At 36.4% G+C, this 19,462-nt stretch overlaps 1 protein-coding gene across 2 annotated transcripts in view; it reads right to left on the reverse strand.

The window, feature by feature from the left end:
* Dmd (dystrophin) overlaps nt 1–19,462 on the reverse strand; it is a 1,759,261-nt gene that overhangs the window by 506,808 nt on the left and 1,232,991 nt on the right. For both annotated transcript variants that reach the window (XM_041642825.1, XM_041642826.1), the window contains one exon: nt 5,341–5,530. In XM_041642825.1, coding sequence (XP_041498759.1) covers nt 5,341–5,530 — 190 coding nt within the window. The remainder of the gene's footprint in view (nt 1–5,340; nt 5,531–19,462) is intronic.

Raw genomic sequence — 19,462 nt, forward strand, 5'->3', positions numbered from 1 at the left:
ACGACTTTCTCTATACAGCATTCTCATCCTTCGTTTGGAGATGAGAACGGTGGCCAGAATATGATGTGATCAATCTCACTTAAATCTCTTCAAGGTCTAACATAAAGTTCAGCATTTTAAAAGTCTTACCCAATGTACAAGGAAGGCTAAGAAAATCTTCTCAAATATTTTTGTGAACTTCAGATAGGTCTAGACCTACCTGTCTAGCTTTCTAGCAAAACAGTTATGCACGACTGCTGTATGCTGGATGTGCTCGCTGGAACTGAGATCCAACTCAATCTTAAGTATGTTGCCATCATTTGACCTAAAGCACCTAATGGGTGGGTGTTTAGTAAAGAATTTCCAAGGTAATGTGAGTTTACATATAAAATATAAGATGAAAACTTGCATGCAACTGTGATTTCAGTAATAGTTTTACACATGTAGAACAGGAAGAGGTCAACACCAAACAAAAGGAAGATTTGGAGAATTGCCGTCATGCTGTCAGGAAACATCCCAAATAGGCAGATTAAAAAAAATACAGGCAAATGAATTCAAATCAATAGAGAATAGTACACTGAAGATTTCCTTAGAATCAGAGATCTACAGACTACTTCTACTATTCAATATCCCAAGAAAAGTGATGCTTCGATTTACTTTAGGTGCTAATTATACGACCTTGGTCTCATTTTTTTCTTATTTCTTGGAAGTAACCCATGAATCAAGATTTTATGAAAGAAATAGTGAATTTTCAATTTCAATAATGTGTCAAACCTATCTTAATTCATAGGTATATACAGATATACAATTCAAAGTTTATCAAACTTTCTGCCAATGTTTTATTCAATATAAGAGAACTTTACATAATGTGTTGATGAAATAAAGCAAATGAAATGAGATAACCGAACTGTAATGATCTGCCCTGTACCTTTAAGAGACAAGCCACCCCCTCCCCAAGCTGATCAGCTTCTAGTCTGAGTCTCTCTCTCTCTGCTCTTCTCCCTTTTCTCCTTCCCCTCCATAACCCACTCAATAAATATCTGACTTCACTTTGCATGGCTTGCCTATTCATGACTCTGTCTTTCACCCACCACCTGGCTCCCTGCCCAGGACCAGCCACTTTCCAAGACCTGCAGCATGGTCTCTTGTGGTGCCCATCTGTCTATCTCTCCTCGTGTGACTTGCTGCCTCTCATAGCCCACTACAGCTACTTGGGGATCTGCACTGTTCCTGCCTGGGACTGGCTGATCTCAGGACCCACTGTTCACTGCCTTCTGCTGCTCTGGGACCTGCTGCATGGTCTCATGGTCTGCTGCCTACTGCCGCCACTTGGGGACCTGCAGCATTTTTACTTAAACCATAACAATAACTAATGCTGATACACATACACACAAACACACACACACACACACACACACACACACAGAGAGAGAGAGAGAGAGAGAGAGAGAGAGAGGATAAACTCGGCTCACAGATGAAAGAATTAAACTCAGCTCACAGATGAAAGAATTAGAAATAGAACACATATTCCTTACTTAGTTCTGAGACTATCTCCCAACCTTTAAGATCTGTTGGCCAGGTCTCTCACCTGAATACCTTGTCCCCTTAAGAGACAAGCCCCACCCACTCCTCCCTCCACTGCTGCCATGGCAAGCAATTTCTGAAGAGGTGGTTGCTGTCTTTCTCCCCCTACCCCCCACCGCCTTTCTCCTTTGCCACCTTCTTCTCCCCTTCCCCTTTCATAACCCACTAAATAAACTTTATACCCAAACTCTCTCTCTGCATGGCGTACCTGTCTGTCTTTCATCCGCCTTGGTCTCCCATCTGCTGACCTGCAGAGGCCTGTGGGGACCTGCAGCCAGCCCCTTGAGGGGCCGGCCTTCCCTCCATAGATCTTTAAAAAGAATAATACCAACTATATGTCTATAGAAAGGCAGCTTCTTTACAGTCTGGTAAAACAATGATATTGCAGGTTTACTTATAGAATCACATAGAAGTTATATAAAACTTGTCGAATATTTGCAAAGATACAAAATTATTCAATATTTATTTTATCCAGCATTTTTTTGTTAGAAGTTTGAACCATGGACATCTTTATCAACTCTGTTAGACGAAAGGAGAAAACTTTTTGGACAGAAAAAGAATCTGATTCAATTATAAATTCAGTTCTTAAATTTTAAAATAAATTTGCAATATATACATTCTCAAACTATCAATGCTCAGGATCTATATGATGTTATATAAAAGTTTGATGGCTTCAATGGTCTTGCTAGACTATCACAAATAACTATAAGCAAAATGTCTTCATCATGTGTATCGACAAGTATAATATTATTCCTTGATTTCAGTTATGAAAGTAAAGAGCCCTGTCTACTAATACATTGGAAAATCTAATTGTGTTTCATGGTGAAATTTATTCATTAATTTTATTAAGGAAGCACATGATTTATAATACATTCAGTGCTCATAGATCCCATAAGTGATAATTACTGCTGTGACAATTAAATAGATATTGAAGTAACTAACAACCAAAGTCAATAGTCAATATTGTAAGGAATAATAAGATTCATAGTCTCTCTATATAGAACAGTTGGCAATTTCAGAAAAAAAATAAAATACTTTGTTTAAAGGCTTCATCTTTTTCTCTATTTGTAGAAAACAAGTCTTGCTCGGATTTGGAGTAGACAAGAGATCCAAGATCTGTTGGGTGAGCTGTTACTTTGATTAAACATTTGGGTGCTTTCCTTCTTTTCTTCTTTTAATAATTAATAGAGTTCAGTATAGTCCTGACAACATACACTTAGAATTCTAACATTCAGAGAGTCTGAGGCTGGAGAATTACTAATTGAAAACCGACCAGAGTATAGAGTAAAAGCACTGGCTTGCAAACTTCACATCCTGAGTTCAGAGCCTTATATCCCAGGTAAAAGCTTGGTGTACCTCCAAGATGCTTTCTGGACATGAGGGGATGGGGGTGTAGGTGGGGGTGGGGGCAGGAGCAGATACAGAAGAGTCTCCAGAAGCTCCTACCAGCTAGGGTCAGAAGCAGCAAAGGGATCCTGTCTCAGGTAAGATGGACAGACATAGGCCTGCCCCCAAGGTCCTTCTCGGACCTCCACACACGTGTGTACTTGCCCCTGCACCAAATAATTAACTGATTACCAAATGAAGACCCTAATTAGGAACAACAGCAGTTAACCAGAACAATAACAAAAATAACAACGAAATAATCACTACTTTACACTAAGAATGTAAAGAAATTCCTCCTTATTTTAACATTTTTTTTTATTTTCTGACTCTGGTGTTTTGAATATTTTATGTAATCAGTGTCCTAGACTAAAAATGCAGAAAGGTTCATCCTTGGAGTTCATATGAGAAACATACTTCAGGTTGGTTCCGAAGGTGATAAAAAAGCATATACACAGATTTAAGAAGCACCCACATACATGCACTGCTGAGGAGAGGGAGCCTGAACTGGCCCTATCCTATAGCCAAACTGATGAATATCTTGCATATCACCATAGAACCTTCATCTGGCGATGGATGGAGATAGAGACAGAGACCCACATTGGAGCACTGGACTGAGCTCCCAAGGTCCAAATGAGGAGCAGAAGGAGGAAGAACATGAGCAAGGAAGTCAGGACCTCGAGGGGTGCACCCACCCACTGAGACAGTGGGGTTGATCTAAAGGGAGCTCACCAAAGCCAGTTGGACTGGGACTGATGGGGCATGTGATCACACCAGACTCTCTGAACGTGGTGGTCGATGAGGGCTGACTGAGAAGCCAAGGACAATGGCACTGGGTTTTGATCCTACATCATGTACTGGCTTTGTGGGAGCCTAGTCTGTCTGGATGCTCACCTTCCTAATCCTGGATGGAGGGGGGAGGACTTGGACTTCCCACAGGGCAGGGAACCCTGACTGCCCTTTGGACTGGAGAGGGAGGGAGAGGGGGTGAGGGAAAGGGGAGGGAAATGAGAGGAGGGGAGGAGGTGGAAATTTTTAATAAAATTTTTAATAAAAAAAAGAAATACAAGAAAGCTAAGAAATGTTAATCAGAGTAATTTCCAATTGTTTTTAAAGAAAGATGAAAAATCAAAACACAAATTTGCTTTTTCCTTATTCATACTTAATAACACATATAGCCAATTTTCAATTCAATTATACAGAACTTTAGAGTTTTTCCAGATTATAGCATGCATGAATATTGCATATGTAAATATAAATGATATAGGAGATCCTTTAGGATTTAGACAAAATAAAATCTGAATTTGTGTAGCTTTTGCATTCTGTCCCAAACTGTAGGAGATCTCTGCAGAGATAAAGTCAGACTTTATACTAAAATTATCTTAAAAGGATCAAACAAAACTAACATCACTGTGGATATGGCATGTGAGACCAGAGAAGGAAGATAAAAAAGAATGACAAATTCAAGATGTAATAAATCACTGTTATTACTATCTGTACCAGAGCAACAAACTAATAGTCTCATCAAAATAAAGCATAAGTGGAGAACAATAGGAAAAGAAATTCTTTAGTCCAATTTTTTCAATTTATCATATCAAACTATATTCTAAATACTAGTGATGTTCATTTATACACACATATAGAAAAAAAAGTTACAAAAGAAAAGATATATGATAATGTTGCATAATAGTTCAGGAAAATTCCATCAGCTATTAGGAATAAACCTTTGAAAATTCCTTAAACTATAGAACATGATTCTTGCCAAGATTCCATTTAAACAATATTACTCTCAGCTTCTGTTCTTGCTGCTCATGCACACAGATTTAATAATTTTTGTTGTCAGGGAAAACAATTGTCTGAAAATTGTGCATCCACGAGCTATAACAAATTTAGCAAACTCATTTTTATTTTCACAGATCATGTTAGGAAGAAAACTGTAAAATGTCAGATTAACATTTCAGAATGTATTTGAAAAAAACGAAGAGAAACTGATTTAGTTAGCAACGCTAAATAAAACAGACAATTCCTACAGATACTTTCCCTGTAAGACATTAAGTAAACAGTGAAAATGGCAGCCATTTTAATTTAATAAAACTACCCTTAACTTACTTCTCTGGCTGAGTAAAGTTTCTGTTTGACAAGACCCCCGGTGTTTTAGGCGAATATTTTTCTGGTCAAAAATATCTGTAATTTTAGAAGCCGATGATATTAAATGGAATTACCAGTGAGTTTTCTTACTGCCTCTTGCCTCTTTCCTTCCTGTCCAAATGCTGAACTCTATCAGCCTGAATAAGAAACTTTACTTTTGTCCTCACTTTGTCAACATCAAGTACAAATACTTGGGATGCTTCAGTTGGATTGACAAAAGGGCTAACACAGGGACACTTGACTTACTTGCCACTGTTTCATCAGCTCTCGGACTCCCTTGGAGCCTTCTAGGAGTTTCTCCTTCCGGGAAGCATCCTGGAGGACATTGGCAGTTGTTTCAGCTTCTGTAATCCAGGAAAGAAACTTCTCCAGGTCCAGGGGGAACTGTTGTAGTAACCTATGAGTTTCTTCCAAAGCAGCCTCTCTCTCACTCACTCTGTAAAGGACAAGCAGGCAGATGGGATTCACTATTATCAGAATGGTATATGCAAGGAACTCAGTAAAATGATCAAGGACGGTATGCTGCTGAAGCTCTCCAGTTAACCCACAACCAAAATGCCATGCTCTTCGTTTAATATTCATTTCAATTTCATCTAAACACTTCTTCTTGATGGAAGGCATACAAGTGGAGCTATTAAAAATAAACAGCAATGTGCTGGGGCTGGGGATCAATGGTAGAGTGTTTGCCTCCTAAATTCAAGGCCCTAGGTTTCTAGGTTTAATCCCTGGACCCTCCATCAAAGATGAATCATAAAAATTCCTCTAGAAATGGCCACACACATACCAGATAGATAGATAAATAATAGATAGATAGACAGATCAAGAGAGAGAGACTTAAAATTTTTGTTCATAAACACTCCAAAATACCTTTCTTTCAACTTTAAGTTTGTGCTGGGCAATGGGAAAACTTATTTTGAGATGCCACAGAATTTGACATTAAATTTCATATGCAAAACCTTAAATTACCTTGCCATACATATCTTTGATATCAAACTGAGTCAAGAAGCAAGGATTAAATAAAGTAACAAGTAAAGAAGACACAGATGGCGAGTTGGGAGGTGACTACTGAAGGAGCAAGTGAAGAGACAGATTGACCGGTGAAGGGACAAAAAGACTAAGAAGAAAGCGTTTCACGGAAAGAGTTGTGCAAACTGTCATCCTGCCACACACTAGCTTATTCAAAGTATTTTGTTAGGTTCACACTGTGCTCTCTGTTGGTCATAGGCCAAAGATATTATCAAAAAGAAAAATGCTACACCAAGTTGAAAAAGTTGAAGCTTACTAATCAGACAGTGACTCAGTTCCCAATATCTTTTCCCAGTTGTGTGATATGGCTTGTTACTAACTCATCACTCTTCTACTGCTATGATGAACAAACTTCATACATTATGACTGCTTATGATTGTTAATAACAATGTTAGTTCCTCTGCCTACACCTCATTTTCTAATTTCCAAGTTGTTTTTAAAAACTGGAAGAAACAAAAATCCCTTATGAGAATTTTTTAAATCATAATTTCCAATTATATATGTATAATATATATACACACTCATATATATATATTGCATATTATGTGGATATACATACAAACACCCTGAGCAAAGATGTGTATAATAATAGCTCAGGAGGGAAAATTGCCTTAGGCAGTAACAGTCCCATCTAAAAAGATTCAGGTAAATTTTGTCTGCAATGGGGAAATTAGTACTCTATTTAAATGCCTTATTTGCCTTCTACGACTACACAAACACTTGCTGGGATTAAATATAAGCTAAAAATGGATTTCAAAAAATTGAACACTTGAATATGATACATACTGCTTGTTAAGATGTGATTGTCAATAATTATGCAAAACTGCAATTTATTTTAGCAGCAACTTTATCAAGGGATGTGCAAAGCAGGCAATGAACAAGGCCTGCCGAGCCGGCGGCAGTGCAGTGAAGTCCCCAGAAGAGCTGTGTGCTCATCACGGGGGAGGTTCTGCTGAGCACACAGTCTTTCACAGTGTGGTCTCAGTGCTCAGACTGGATGGAAATCTTCCCGCTGTGCTCTGTGCTAAGGGCTAGAGAAGAGAGTAGGTTTATGAGGGTGCCGCTATTGGAAAAACATGAGCACTGCACTAAGCTATTTATCAACTCCTAAATAAATGTTAATACTCCACAAGTAAAAGGTACCCTGGGGTTCTGGTTGGGCACGGTAGTGAAATCTGGAACAGCTGCAGGGCTAACTGGGACCGCCAGTTTCCCTCATTTGTAGGGAAGATGTTTTCTGTGCCATTGTTGCAGCTCGAGGACCCTGAATGGGAAAGTTGGGCTTGTAACACAGAGGGAAGCTCTTGAGCAAATACTGACAATCCACTGACACGGACTTGCCAAAGAGACAGTTTCTTGCAGTTTAAACTAAGAGTTATTCCACCCCCAGCCTAAAACTCATCCTAGAAATAAACTGTCGCAGTCTAGAAGACAATGCCTGGCTAAGACGTTGGCTTATTGTGGAATATACTCCACTTTCAGACACAAGGAAAGGACAAACCGAAAGTCACCCACGGCAGAATGAAGCTTCAGAGATTAGAGAGTGTGAAAGTCATTCTCAGAGTCATCTTCATGCAGAGGGGCACTCTATCCGTCTTAGTCCTTCTGCCCTTCAGTGAGACACACCATTCACCTTCCGCTTCCGTAAGAAGTGACTAGTAAATAACTTTGAAAGCAGTGTGCAGGAAGTCAGATGAAAGGGCTCTATCTAGACAATGTGATTCTCAGCCAAATCCTGCCTGCAGTTTTCTGCTTTGTAAATTAGGCCCTTAGGGAAGCCGAGGAACATTTTCAGGACAGTAAGGCACCATTTTCTTCAAGGATACCCTTGTGGTCTGACATATTGACAACATCAGGAGGAATATTTCCTTATTCGGGAAATACTTTAAGAAGAAATGGAAGCAAGAGCAGAAAAATCTCTTCGAATGAGCTCTTTTCCGAAGCTGTTGGATCACAGACTCAACTGTTGTTTCCTGCTTCCGTGGGGCTTTTAATGACCTCAAACTCACTCCTAGGTTCGAGGCGTGTACAGAGTTTATTGAATTCTAAGATTTAATTGTGTCAAGTCTATCCTAGAAATAAGTCCATGGTAATTAATTTCCATATTTGTGCATTCAAATTAGATCTAAATGTGTCCCTTAGTTTTTCATTTTCCTCAACCATATGCTTTTGGATAGCTTCTGTGATAAATAAAAATATAAAAATAATGAGAATTAAAAGTCTGGCTAGGAAAAAGAGACTACAAATGTGGCTTATTTTAAAGTTTCTCTATTTAGGACATACAATCCTACGGACCCTGAAGACAATTTCACTGGATTTTAAAGGGAATAATGAGTATGTATAAGAAATTGCAAGAAGGCTTTTAAACTGTCATCTAGTATATTAAATTCTTTCTATATAATAAAGCTTAATTATCACTATTCCAAGTTTATAATGCATGAAAAGAGCTAAGAATTTAATCTCACTGGATAAAGAATTCATGATATCTAAAAGATTACCTTCTAGTGCTAAGACCTGTTCTCTGAGTCCATAAATAAGGGTGGTTACAACAGTGGTTTCAAAATATGGTTCATGGACCAGCAGTCCCAGCAGCCACATCTGAGAACTTACTAGAAATTCAAATTCTCAGGCCTCAGGCTAGCTCTACTGAAAGAGGAACTCAGTGGGTGGAGCCCAAGCAACTGTGTTTGAGCAAGCCTTCCAGGCGTCTCAAACACATGTGAAAGTTTGAAAAACCACTTCTACTGGGGCTGAAACTTTGAGAAGTACTGTTTGAGCAATGCTGGAGTATGCTGTTCCAATCTCTGACTGGGAGTTCTGCTGGCTGAAGGTTCTCGTGTGTCAGCATTATTTGAGGCTAGAACAGAATTAAATGAGCCTCCTTCTCCAAAGTTGCTCTGTTCATCCCCGAAGCAGGCAGAAGCCATTGTGAGACCAAAACAGGAAAAAGAGCAATTCACTAGGCAAGTTAATGAGAAACCAAAACAGGAAAAGTATACCTTGCAGGTTAAGTGTTCTGTTTGCAACTAAGACAATTAAGAAGAACTTCCCACCTGTCCTATGTTTGTCGGAGCCATCTGCATTAGATATGCTTGACCACACATGGGCAGGAGGTATATGGGCAGAAAATTTGTCAGGATGTACCCCTGCCCTTGATTGCATAGGCAGAAATACACAGTCAGGATGTAAGTCAGGAGATATGCTTGCCCTGACTGGACCTGATTGAAAATATGGTAGCCTTGTGGTTGTGTGGGAAGTTCATCTGTATATGATGAACATGAGGTAGACGCTGGTTCCTCATTTGGGGTGGGGTGGGGTTTAGATGATTGTTAGCAGTAACACTCACGCAGCCTGGCTTCTGGTTCTGCCTATACTGCTTATGCTTACTTTACTTCCACAACCAGTGCGAAGCCAGAACACATTTCTCAGTAAAATTCCAGACATTAAGTACTTTCTTAGAATCTGTTTTCTCAAAAACTGAATTTATGGGGAGAACTAAACACTTTCTCATACAGATTGCTGTAGTGATATTTCTTTTGTGTTTTAATAAATAAAGCTTGCTTGAAGATCAGAGAGCAAAACAGCCACTCTGGTCAGCCTTACCGACCATGATATCACACACCTTTAATCCCAGTAGCCACACAAGTTTGCCATAGAAACCATGGGGGTAGTGGTGCACGACTTTAATCCCAGCACTAGAAAGGAATATAAAATGGGAGGAGACAGTTCTCAAGCTCATTCTGAGGATTCCTGGGGGCAGAATCTCAATTTCAGACTGAGGGAGAGGTAATAGCCAGTGACTAGCTGTTTTGCTTTTCTGTCCTTCAGGTTGAACCTCAATATCTATCTCTGGATTTTTATTAATCTTGCAAATTGTGATCTCCAAAAGAGACAATGGGGTTCTGAAATATCAGCTAATAAAAAGAGTGTTTGAGGGGGATTGTGGATCTATAAAACAGTGCAAAATTACATAAGCTCAAGAAGATGCTTATCCAGTCCCAACTCGGAGAAAAGGTGACAAATCACAAAAACATGTCCCTCCATAGCCATTAACATATATATATATGTATATATATATATGATTATCAATAAGGAAATAATATACCATCTGTCATTTTATACATACACACACAAGTATGTGCACATGTGTGTGTGCGCGCATATACACACATTACTATATGTGAATAATTTTCTAAGCCTCCATGCTTTTTCTGAAGCTGAAATTGCAATTTAATGTGGGATAATCTTAATACATAAAAACTAAGGACAATGGAAGGGGGACTTTTATTTTCTAAGGTAAGGCTGAAGATTTTAGTATGTATTAGAAATACGGAGGGAAAAACTTTCTCAATGAATTATATTTCTAGATTAAAAGTATGTGTAATTGAACAATCTAAATGAACAGGGTGGGGTGCTGCAAAGATTCTATCATAGATAGGAGAGCTGCTCATGAAGTCACACCCTTTCTTGGGGAGCTACTGACAGCTAAGGGACACCGAGGGAGGAAATGCTGCTTTCTTCAATGGCAAGGCCACTGAGGAGTTGCCCATAGTCTACTAAATAAACTCCTCCCCATGTTCCAGGCAACCCTGTTTAAATTCATGGGTCAAAGGAAGACATGGAAGTTGGGAAGAAGGACTTCAGAGGTAGGGTAAGAGAGGCTAATGGGGTGAATATAATCACAAAATTTGCATATATGCACATATTAAAAGTTCTTCTTTCTCCTTGTTGTGGATGGAGACACAGTTTTACTGTGTAGTCCTTAATGCTCTGGAATGAACAGCATTGCTCAAACTCACCACAACCCTCCTATCACAGTTTCCTAAGTGTTAGGAGAGCCACACACACATACATATATATATATATATATATATATATATATATATATATATATATATATATAAAACTGAAGTTCAAATTTTCTGCAAATATCATAGGAAGTATTATGCTAATTAATAAGTAATATTTTAATGTGTGAAATCCCATTTTTAATGAATTTACAATACCATACTTTTCCTTTCTTACTCTTGATCTCATTAAAAAACAACAAATAAGTAAACATATTTTTTTGAGACAGTGTCTTACTGTGTATTCCTAGCTGACCGGGAACTCTTCAGAAAAAACCTGCTAGCCATGAACTCAAAAGAGCTCCACCTGCTCATGCTTCTCGACAAGCTTTGTTTCTTAAGCTCCCCTCCCCATACCCCTTCTTTCTTTTCTCACTAAAGTAGGATCTAATAGTCCAGGCTGGCTTCAAATCCACTATGTAACAGAGACTGCCCTTGAAATGCAATCCTTCTGCCTTTCCTCCCAAATTTTGGGACTTCACATATAAATAAACTACCATGCCTATTTTTGTCTCTATTTTCCTTTGCTTAATTTCAGTTGATAGTCTTTTTCTTCCCAGTTATTCTGACCGATAAAAAGATAATCTATAAATCTGAACACCTCATTCTTTTATCCACATGTGACTTAATATCTCATTGCCAAGTTCACACATGAATCTATTGCATGTTTATGTACCAGGATCTATGTTTAATAATGATGATACAGAATTTATCTTTAGAGTTTCGACTTGCCACTTTATATACTCAATTCTGGTAGGGGAACAAATAGGGACGAATGCAATTACACAAACAATGCTCTAGGGCTATAAAAATTCTGTGGGAGGGCTATAAATATTCTGTGGGCAAATATATTCTATACTATAGCTCAAATGTACCATATCTGAGTGCATTCATGAACTTATACACTAATTTTCTCCAACATGAAAATCACTTAGCTTAGTTTTGTTCCAGAATGCAGACATAGATGCTCAGTAAATGTTTGCCCAATGGAACTGATTTTTATAAATATAAGAAACCTTTGGATAAACAGTGTGAGTGACAGTTGATTTCATTTTTCCGTTTTTTTTAAAAAGGCTTAGGGTTATAATCTCTATTATGCCCTAAAAATAAGTTTATCTAATTATGAAGACAGATGTATTCATTGGAGTAGATGTACAAAGAAGGCTATACCACTGATCCTGCCCCTCACACTGTGGACATAAATTTTTCTCTTTTGTTACTTCACAGTAAACAGGATTGTTAAAACACATTGTAAAAGACACATACAAAGATATTACATTATCCTCATTATAGCAGAAAACATTTAGCTTCTCTTTGCTTCAAAACAAAAAAAAAATCGCTTTCAATGCAAATTTGCTGGTTTGCTGTTCACCCAGCGACATATGAGTTAACGAGGTTTTCATTCCTTCTCTCCTGAGGTCTGGTACTAAATTACTCAAACTCTCCAAAGTTAATTGGAAACCACGACCTAAATGTTCCCAAAGTATTGCTGATTAGTTCTCAGAAAACTCATTCCAACCTTTCATCACCCCAGACAACATGGGATGATTTTGTAACATGTGCAGTAGTAACATCCTTGCACGAATAATAGGTTAGTCCTCCAACGATAAACCTCAGCTTTGAGCATAGAGGTACGATCTTCCTTCAATAACACAGATATTTTGTTTTTTATAAAAAAAAAAAATCAGCTTGAATTTACCTTCATGTAGAAAAAGAATTCAGATATTATCTATAATTCAAACAATATAAAATATATACTGTATCTCTTTCATTCTTTCCCCATTATGAATGTATTTAAAAGTCATAATTTGCAAAATATATTATTAATAAAAATCATATTTGTGTATGCTTCTTGAAACTACTTGAATATTCCTGAAAGCGAAAATTCGGAGATAAAAGTAAAACATGTTCTCGTCATATTAGTCATTTGATTGGACTTGTGTTTCTTTGTCAATAATAACAGAGAAAATTGACTGACTAAAGAAATGTAAATGATATCAGCAGCAGCTATAACATGCACGTATACTTTTCTTTCTAACGTTGGTAAAAAGATTAATATTCTTTTGTTTTTGATCTGTGTTTTTAGTTTTGTAATGGTACAATATTAAAACATATTATTTTGGAAACTTGCAAAATCATTTCTGATGAAGTTCATTTGATTCATATATAAACACTGAATATACTGACTTGGAATTTATAAAATTGAAAAGGGTATTCAGAAAAAAATTCAGATAGCACTACTTTTCATATACATACAAAATTAGATTAGGATGGATTTTACTGTTAGAAATAATTTTTATTCTAAACAATATTAATAATGTGTATCTTTAAGGTTCTGGATACTCAGTGTTAGTATCTTTAAATTTTAAAATTTGACAGACAATAGTAAACAGTTTTTTTTTTTTTCAACTAAAAAGATATGGAGAAAGTAAGTTCAAAAAGCGGAAGAGGCAGAAGGATGACACATTCCAGTATAGCCTGGGCTCCGTAGTCTGTTTTCAAAAGACCCTGGATGACAGAGTGTAACTGTGAAGACATGTGGCGAAGGGCCATTACACAGGGGGGGATAGCAAATTAAAAGTCATGACAAGGATCAATCCTTTAAAATTTCCTAAGACTGTGCATTTAAGCAAATACTACAACTTCATCTATGATAACTCACAGAGAAACAGAAATTTGGATCGGTGGGTATTAGTTCATAATAACCAGAACTTGGTAAAACATGAAGGTTCAATTTTCTAAGACAGAAAGAGAAAACCGTAGTCGAATCAAAGAAGCTGTTAAAATTATCATCAGTCAAAAGAATGAATGTATAACAAAGCACTATCAATAGAATATGAAAATATCAATGACTTCATAAATTCTTCTAGAAGATTAAGTTATGTTTTGTAAATATTTGACTTCAAATACCCACATACTAAGCACTCTTGCAGTTAACAGTGTGGGCTGGAAAGAGACTTTATATTTACATTCAATATTTTGGAGTATAGTATTTTGCACTAAAGTACTGTTTTTCAACCTAAGGCTTATTTATAGATACAATGACTTTGATAATTTAAATTACTTGATGAAGCTAGTAGGACAAGTTACATTATTTTGAACACTGGGAACTACAAAGGGACCTTCAGGGAGGCTTAATGAGTTTCCAAATTAAATGGCAAAACCTTGAAACACCTCATTCAGGCCATCACATTCGAAGACATTTCCTCTTAAAGGGACATGCCAATCTCACTAAAAGGCAAAAATATGGATAATTATACATTATTAATAAATTATCTTTTGCCTTTTGTGATTATTATATGAATTAGGATTATGGTATATGTGTGTAGACAAAAGAAATTTTTCCTTACTTTCAAGTACTGTCTATGAAACATTTTTAAAATGAGCACTGTTCTTTGGTTTCAAGATAGGCTTCAGAATTTTATATTAAAAACAGGTATTAAAGTAGGCAGTAATAAAGTAGTTAGCTTTTTACTAATTAAAGAAAATTCTAGAGCATACACTCGTGACCTTTTCATAATAAGTACATATAAATTTTAAATTAAAATAAATACTTTTTATCTGGTCAATAGAGAAATGAATTAACCTCATAAAGTGACTAAATCTTGGTATATTTTTAAAGAGTGTTCCTTCCAATTTCAAGCCTATTATGCTGGCTCGGATATGATTTATAAGAAAAGATGTAAGATTACAATAGCTCGAACTAATTAAAACGTATCAAAATAAGATTAAAGGTTCCTTCATTTCTTACTTTTAATTACTAGGGCAAATAGAGCATCTAAAAAGAGCAAGATACTTAGAAATTCATTGATGGCTTTTATAATATCAATTAAGATTTGTAAAGCATGTTATAAAATGAGGATTTTTTTTTTCAATTAGAATTTCAAGACCAAAGAAGTGCTATACTTTGGCTTCAAGGATTCCTTGATACAGTCACTGCTTACTATAGTGTTAATATTCCTCAACATTAACTTACTGTAAATTCCATAAAGGCAAGAATTTATACGATTCCTGGCATTTATCAGGCATGCAATAAATTCAGTTAAAAATCAATAAACCTACTCTGAACTGGACACAGTTTCTAAAAATGAGGCTAATGGTTCTCATTTTTAAAAATCTTAAATTCCTGGTGTGAACGCATTGACTAGTATGTGTAATTGTTTATGATTTTTCTTTTACAAAAAAGGGTATTTGTAGCTGTTTTTGTTACAGAAAGCTAACTCTAAAAGAGAATTATAGCTCTAATAGACATGTTCACACATGAGAAGAAGTTTTGCTTTGTCTAAGTGCTTGCTCTTTTCCCCTAGCAATAAAAGAGATATGATAGGCAGATTTACTGGGCAATACATTGCATTTAGTTGTTAAGGGCTAAATTTCTGCTATTCTAACCTGAATATTTACAAAGAGAGAACACACAAAAAGAATAACACCTGTCAAAATTAGCTTCTCCTTGTGGCAAATTTTCAGAATTCTTCCAAACAGAGTCCTTGGTTCAGAGACATCAAGCTGTAAACAATCTTGGCTAGATATTCGTTTTCTTTCTCTTATTCACCATATCTCTGCCTGTTCTGTCGTGTACTATCCATAAATTGGAAGGGCATCTTCTCCTGGACTCTATTCACGTACTGTTAAGGATGCACACCGAGCCTTGTGGCCCAGCATCAGAAGAAATACGCTTTTACCACTTGACACTGACTATTCATTGAAATCATTTGTCTAAGAGCATGAAACAGTATCTACCCATTCAATTTACCGGGCACTTAGCTAGTCCTTCTCTAGCATATTCAAAGGAAAGACTTTGCAAAGGCTCCGAGAAGGAAATGTGAACAGATTGCATTTTGCTGATCTACCGCTCTGAAAATTTTTCAACATAAACTATTTTTCATCTGAAAGATACAGATAATAAGTTGTCATTTATCTCTGTACATGTGTGCATCTGGTTTTGTTTTCATAAATTTACCTGGTCAATGTTTATAAGAACTTACTTTGTGTTTTTCTTACAGCCTCCACCTGAGTACTGGTTAGAATTTGGGATAACAGGAAATAATAATATTCCATATACTTTACATAATGCAGTTCCACTTCATTTGCTAACATGCTATTAAAATAAACTTATGCAGTTATGAGCAGGATATTTCATTACTATTTCTACAGACCATATTGTTCAATAAGGGCTGTGGCAGTAGAGAGAAGCGCATTGACAATAGAAACTTAACAGATTTCCTAGACACACCAATAGATCTTAAGGCTTTGTTCATTTCATCCAGTTTTGTAAAAGTAGCAACCATATCAATAAACATACATTATGTTTTAAGAGAGGAGTTTAACTTCATTAATCCCAAGATCACATTTTATCTGGAAAATTAAGCAAATGTCACAGATTATAAAATGAAAAATATTCTGGAAAATAAGGCAAGAATTTTGACTAAATCTGTAACTGAACAGAGTCCTTGGAATTCAGCAAAAAGAGGCTATTCATGGGAAAAAAACTCTTGAAAAACAGGAAAAAGTGACTTAAAATCCCAGAGAATTTTAATTATAAAGTAATCATCATAACTAATGCCCAAATGTGGGACATAATTCAATTTTACACACAAACATAAAACATTTTTTTTTTCTGATAGTGCTAACACATGGTGTACTTTTCAGGAATGCGACCAACTGCTATAAAAATGCTAAGGATATTTTATTTTGTGGTGTTGAAATTATATAATGTCAAAATAAAATTTGTGGGGAGAGATATTTCGGTGGTTAATAGCACATACTGCTCTTGTAGAGGACCAGAGCTTGGTGGGTCCCAGATAAGACAGGTGACAAGTTCCTGTCACAGGCGTTTCGGGGCTGTCAGATGAATTCCTCCGCTATCTACGGGTGCCTGCCTGCACATCCTCATACCCCCACACAGACCTGCTGACATGGAATTCCAAATAAAATCCATCTTTAAAAAATGTTGTCATGAGTTTGTTTCACCATTTTCAAAAGTTACCCTAGGGATGGGCAGTAGCACTCACAGTATTTGAGACACTGCCACCTACTGCTGTCACTCCGCCTTTGTTAATATCGCATGTGTAGTCCCATCTACAAAGATACCTTCTGCTTCAATGTGATACTGTCTTAATAACTGCATACTAAAATATACGCTAGTATTCTATTACAAATGATACTCTCTCTCTAAAGTCATCTTTTTACATGTGCCCTCACAAAGGTTGAGGTTCACCATAGCAAGCTAGGAGCTCCGAAGGGTTTTATTTTCGTTTGAAAAGGTACACAGGACGGATGTGTTAAAGAAGTTTGCAGGCCACTGACAGACAACCGCGGGAAAACTTTAAGATGAAGGCTATCAAACAGAAAAGAAATAGAATTTAGGAAGAGGAAATGAGGACATTTGCCTTCTGTGAACCCAATCTCTGCTCCTCGCAGCTCCATAGAGAAAGAAATAGCATTTTAAAAATTGCTGCCTTTTACAGCCAGCTGTGACTATCGGTGAACGAGAGGTCTACTTCATATACGAACCTGAATTAAAACCAGCCAGCCCTTTAGGCAGTTCAGAGCCCACAGTCTTGATTACATTTGACACAATAATCATCATCATATCTTAAGACTCAAATCAGTCTGACAGTGCTCGACTCAGGACTGCTTTTCCCAATTAGCTGAAAATTGCAGCCCGGCTCATCTTCTTGGGAAGTTTACATTTACAATTGCGCCGTGGTGAAGAAGGAATGAAAGTGATGGAGGGAGCAAATCAGCTTTCTAAACTTCTACAAGGACTATTTTGAGCTCACCAAAATTGGTTAAACCTGTTTGGACAGGACTGGGAAAAAAATGTTTTCTTTCTTTTCGACTTTCAATTGTGGCTGAAGAAAAAAAACCCACAGTATTTAAGATACGTAGAACTTGGACTGAAATGGGGAGACAAATGGAAATTGTAAATATTTCCCAAATGAATATTTTCCAGATGAGTAGTTTTGGCCAAAGTCCTGTTAAAATAATTTATAAATAGGTATACATAATTTAAAAATAAAAACTGAATATTATCAAGATCCTAGAAATGAATATCCAAAATACAATAAGTATCCATGTGAGACATTCCTAAATTGGTTTTTATATAGAAAAGGTAAATCATCAAAGATATTTTGTGCATTTGATGTCCTCTAATTGCTATAGTTGTATATACATCAAAACAATTTATAGTTCCTTGTGTGAGGATGGGCAAAGTTTCCTTAAGTAGCATTGCTCTCATGTCCTTATATACCATCTTTTCAATAAATAGCAATGCAGATCCAAGAGAGTCTAAAAACAGGAAAATACTGAGGACCAAATCATTTGAAAATGCATGACAAGCCATGGATGAAATGAGAACAGGATATATGTTAACTCCTATGCATGGGGAACATATATGGGCAGCAATGTATGTATAAGTCTTGACAAAGTACAAAATCTGAGGGGAAGCATTTGCTAGCAATAATGGAGAAATACCAGAGGGATAAGGTGGGCAAAGAAGTGAATAGGGTGTAGGCAAAGATGGAGACAGGAGCACTAAGGAGTGGCAGAGGTAACAAGAGTGAAGGTAAAGTTAGAAAATCATTTCTAATTGCACAAAAATATAATATTTCCTCAGGGATATATGGAAGGCAAATTATTTGGATGAGCCATTTTTCTCTAATACATTGTGTTTTTGAATGTGTTTAATTCACAGATACTCTGAAGGAAGCAAAAACTACTTGTCTTTTCTATACTGCAGCCGTATCCCTGTGTGATTTAGAAGAGATTTTTAAGGTATTGTTTTTGATACTAGTTATTGCCATTTTCCAAAAGTAGAGAATTTATCTAGATACTTGACTGCTTATATATCATGCACAATATCCTCTGAATTCCTTCCTGACTCTCTGTGGTGTGTCTTATTAAAGAAAAATGCAGTGTTTGTGCTTTTTAATGAATTAACGGATGCCTTATTTAGGATTAATCAATCAGTGTTTTGAATAATATAAGTAACATTTCTGCATGTTGTTTTTCTCTAGAAAGCAAGTTTGAATTTTATGTTGTCAGAGCAATTAAATCTTTGGGAATTGCTCTAAACCTCTGGAAAAATAAAGTCAACTTTTAATCACTACCTAGAAAGAGATATTCATCCTCATTTCAGTTAAGACTATATAATGTACCATTATAATTATCATGAAGTTAATAGCGACTAAGGAAAGTTGAAAAAATAGTAAGAAATGAACTTAAGAAATTAACCTCTCACACTATAGACATTTTTTTCCACAAAAATAAGAAAAGTGAATTGGAAATATATTGAATGTGAAGTATTTATCTTACATTATATAAATCAAACTGAATTCGATTTGCCAGTGTTTTATTGAGTATTTTTGCATCAATGTTCATGAGTGAGATTGGTCTGTAATTCTCTTTCTTAGTAATGTATTTATGTGGATTGGGTATCAGAGTAAATGTAACATCATAAAAAGATTGTGGTCAAGCTTTATGCAGACATTAAG

This window comes from Microtus oregoni, unplaced genomic scaffold, assembly GCF_018167655.1.
Source record: "Microtus oregoni isolate MIOR12 unplaced genomic scaffold, Mior012 000079F_ref0000094, whole genome shotgun sequence".
In the NCBI taxonomy this organism is placed as follows: domain Eukaryota; kingdom Metazoa; phylum Chordata; class Mammalia; order Rodentia; family Cricetidae; genus Microtus; species Microtus oregoni.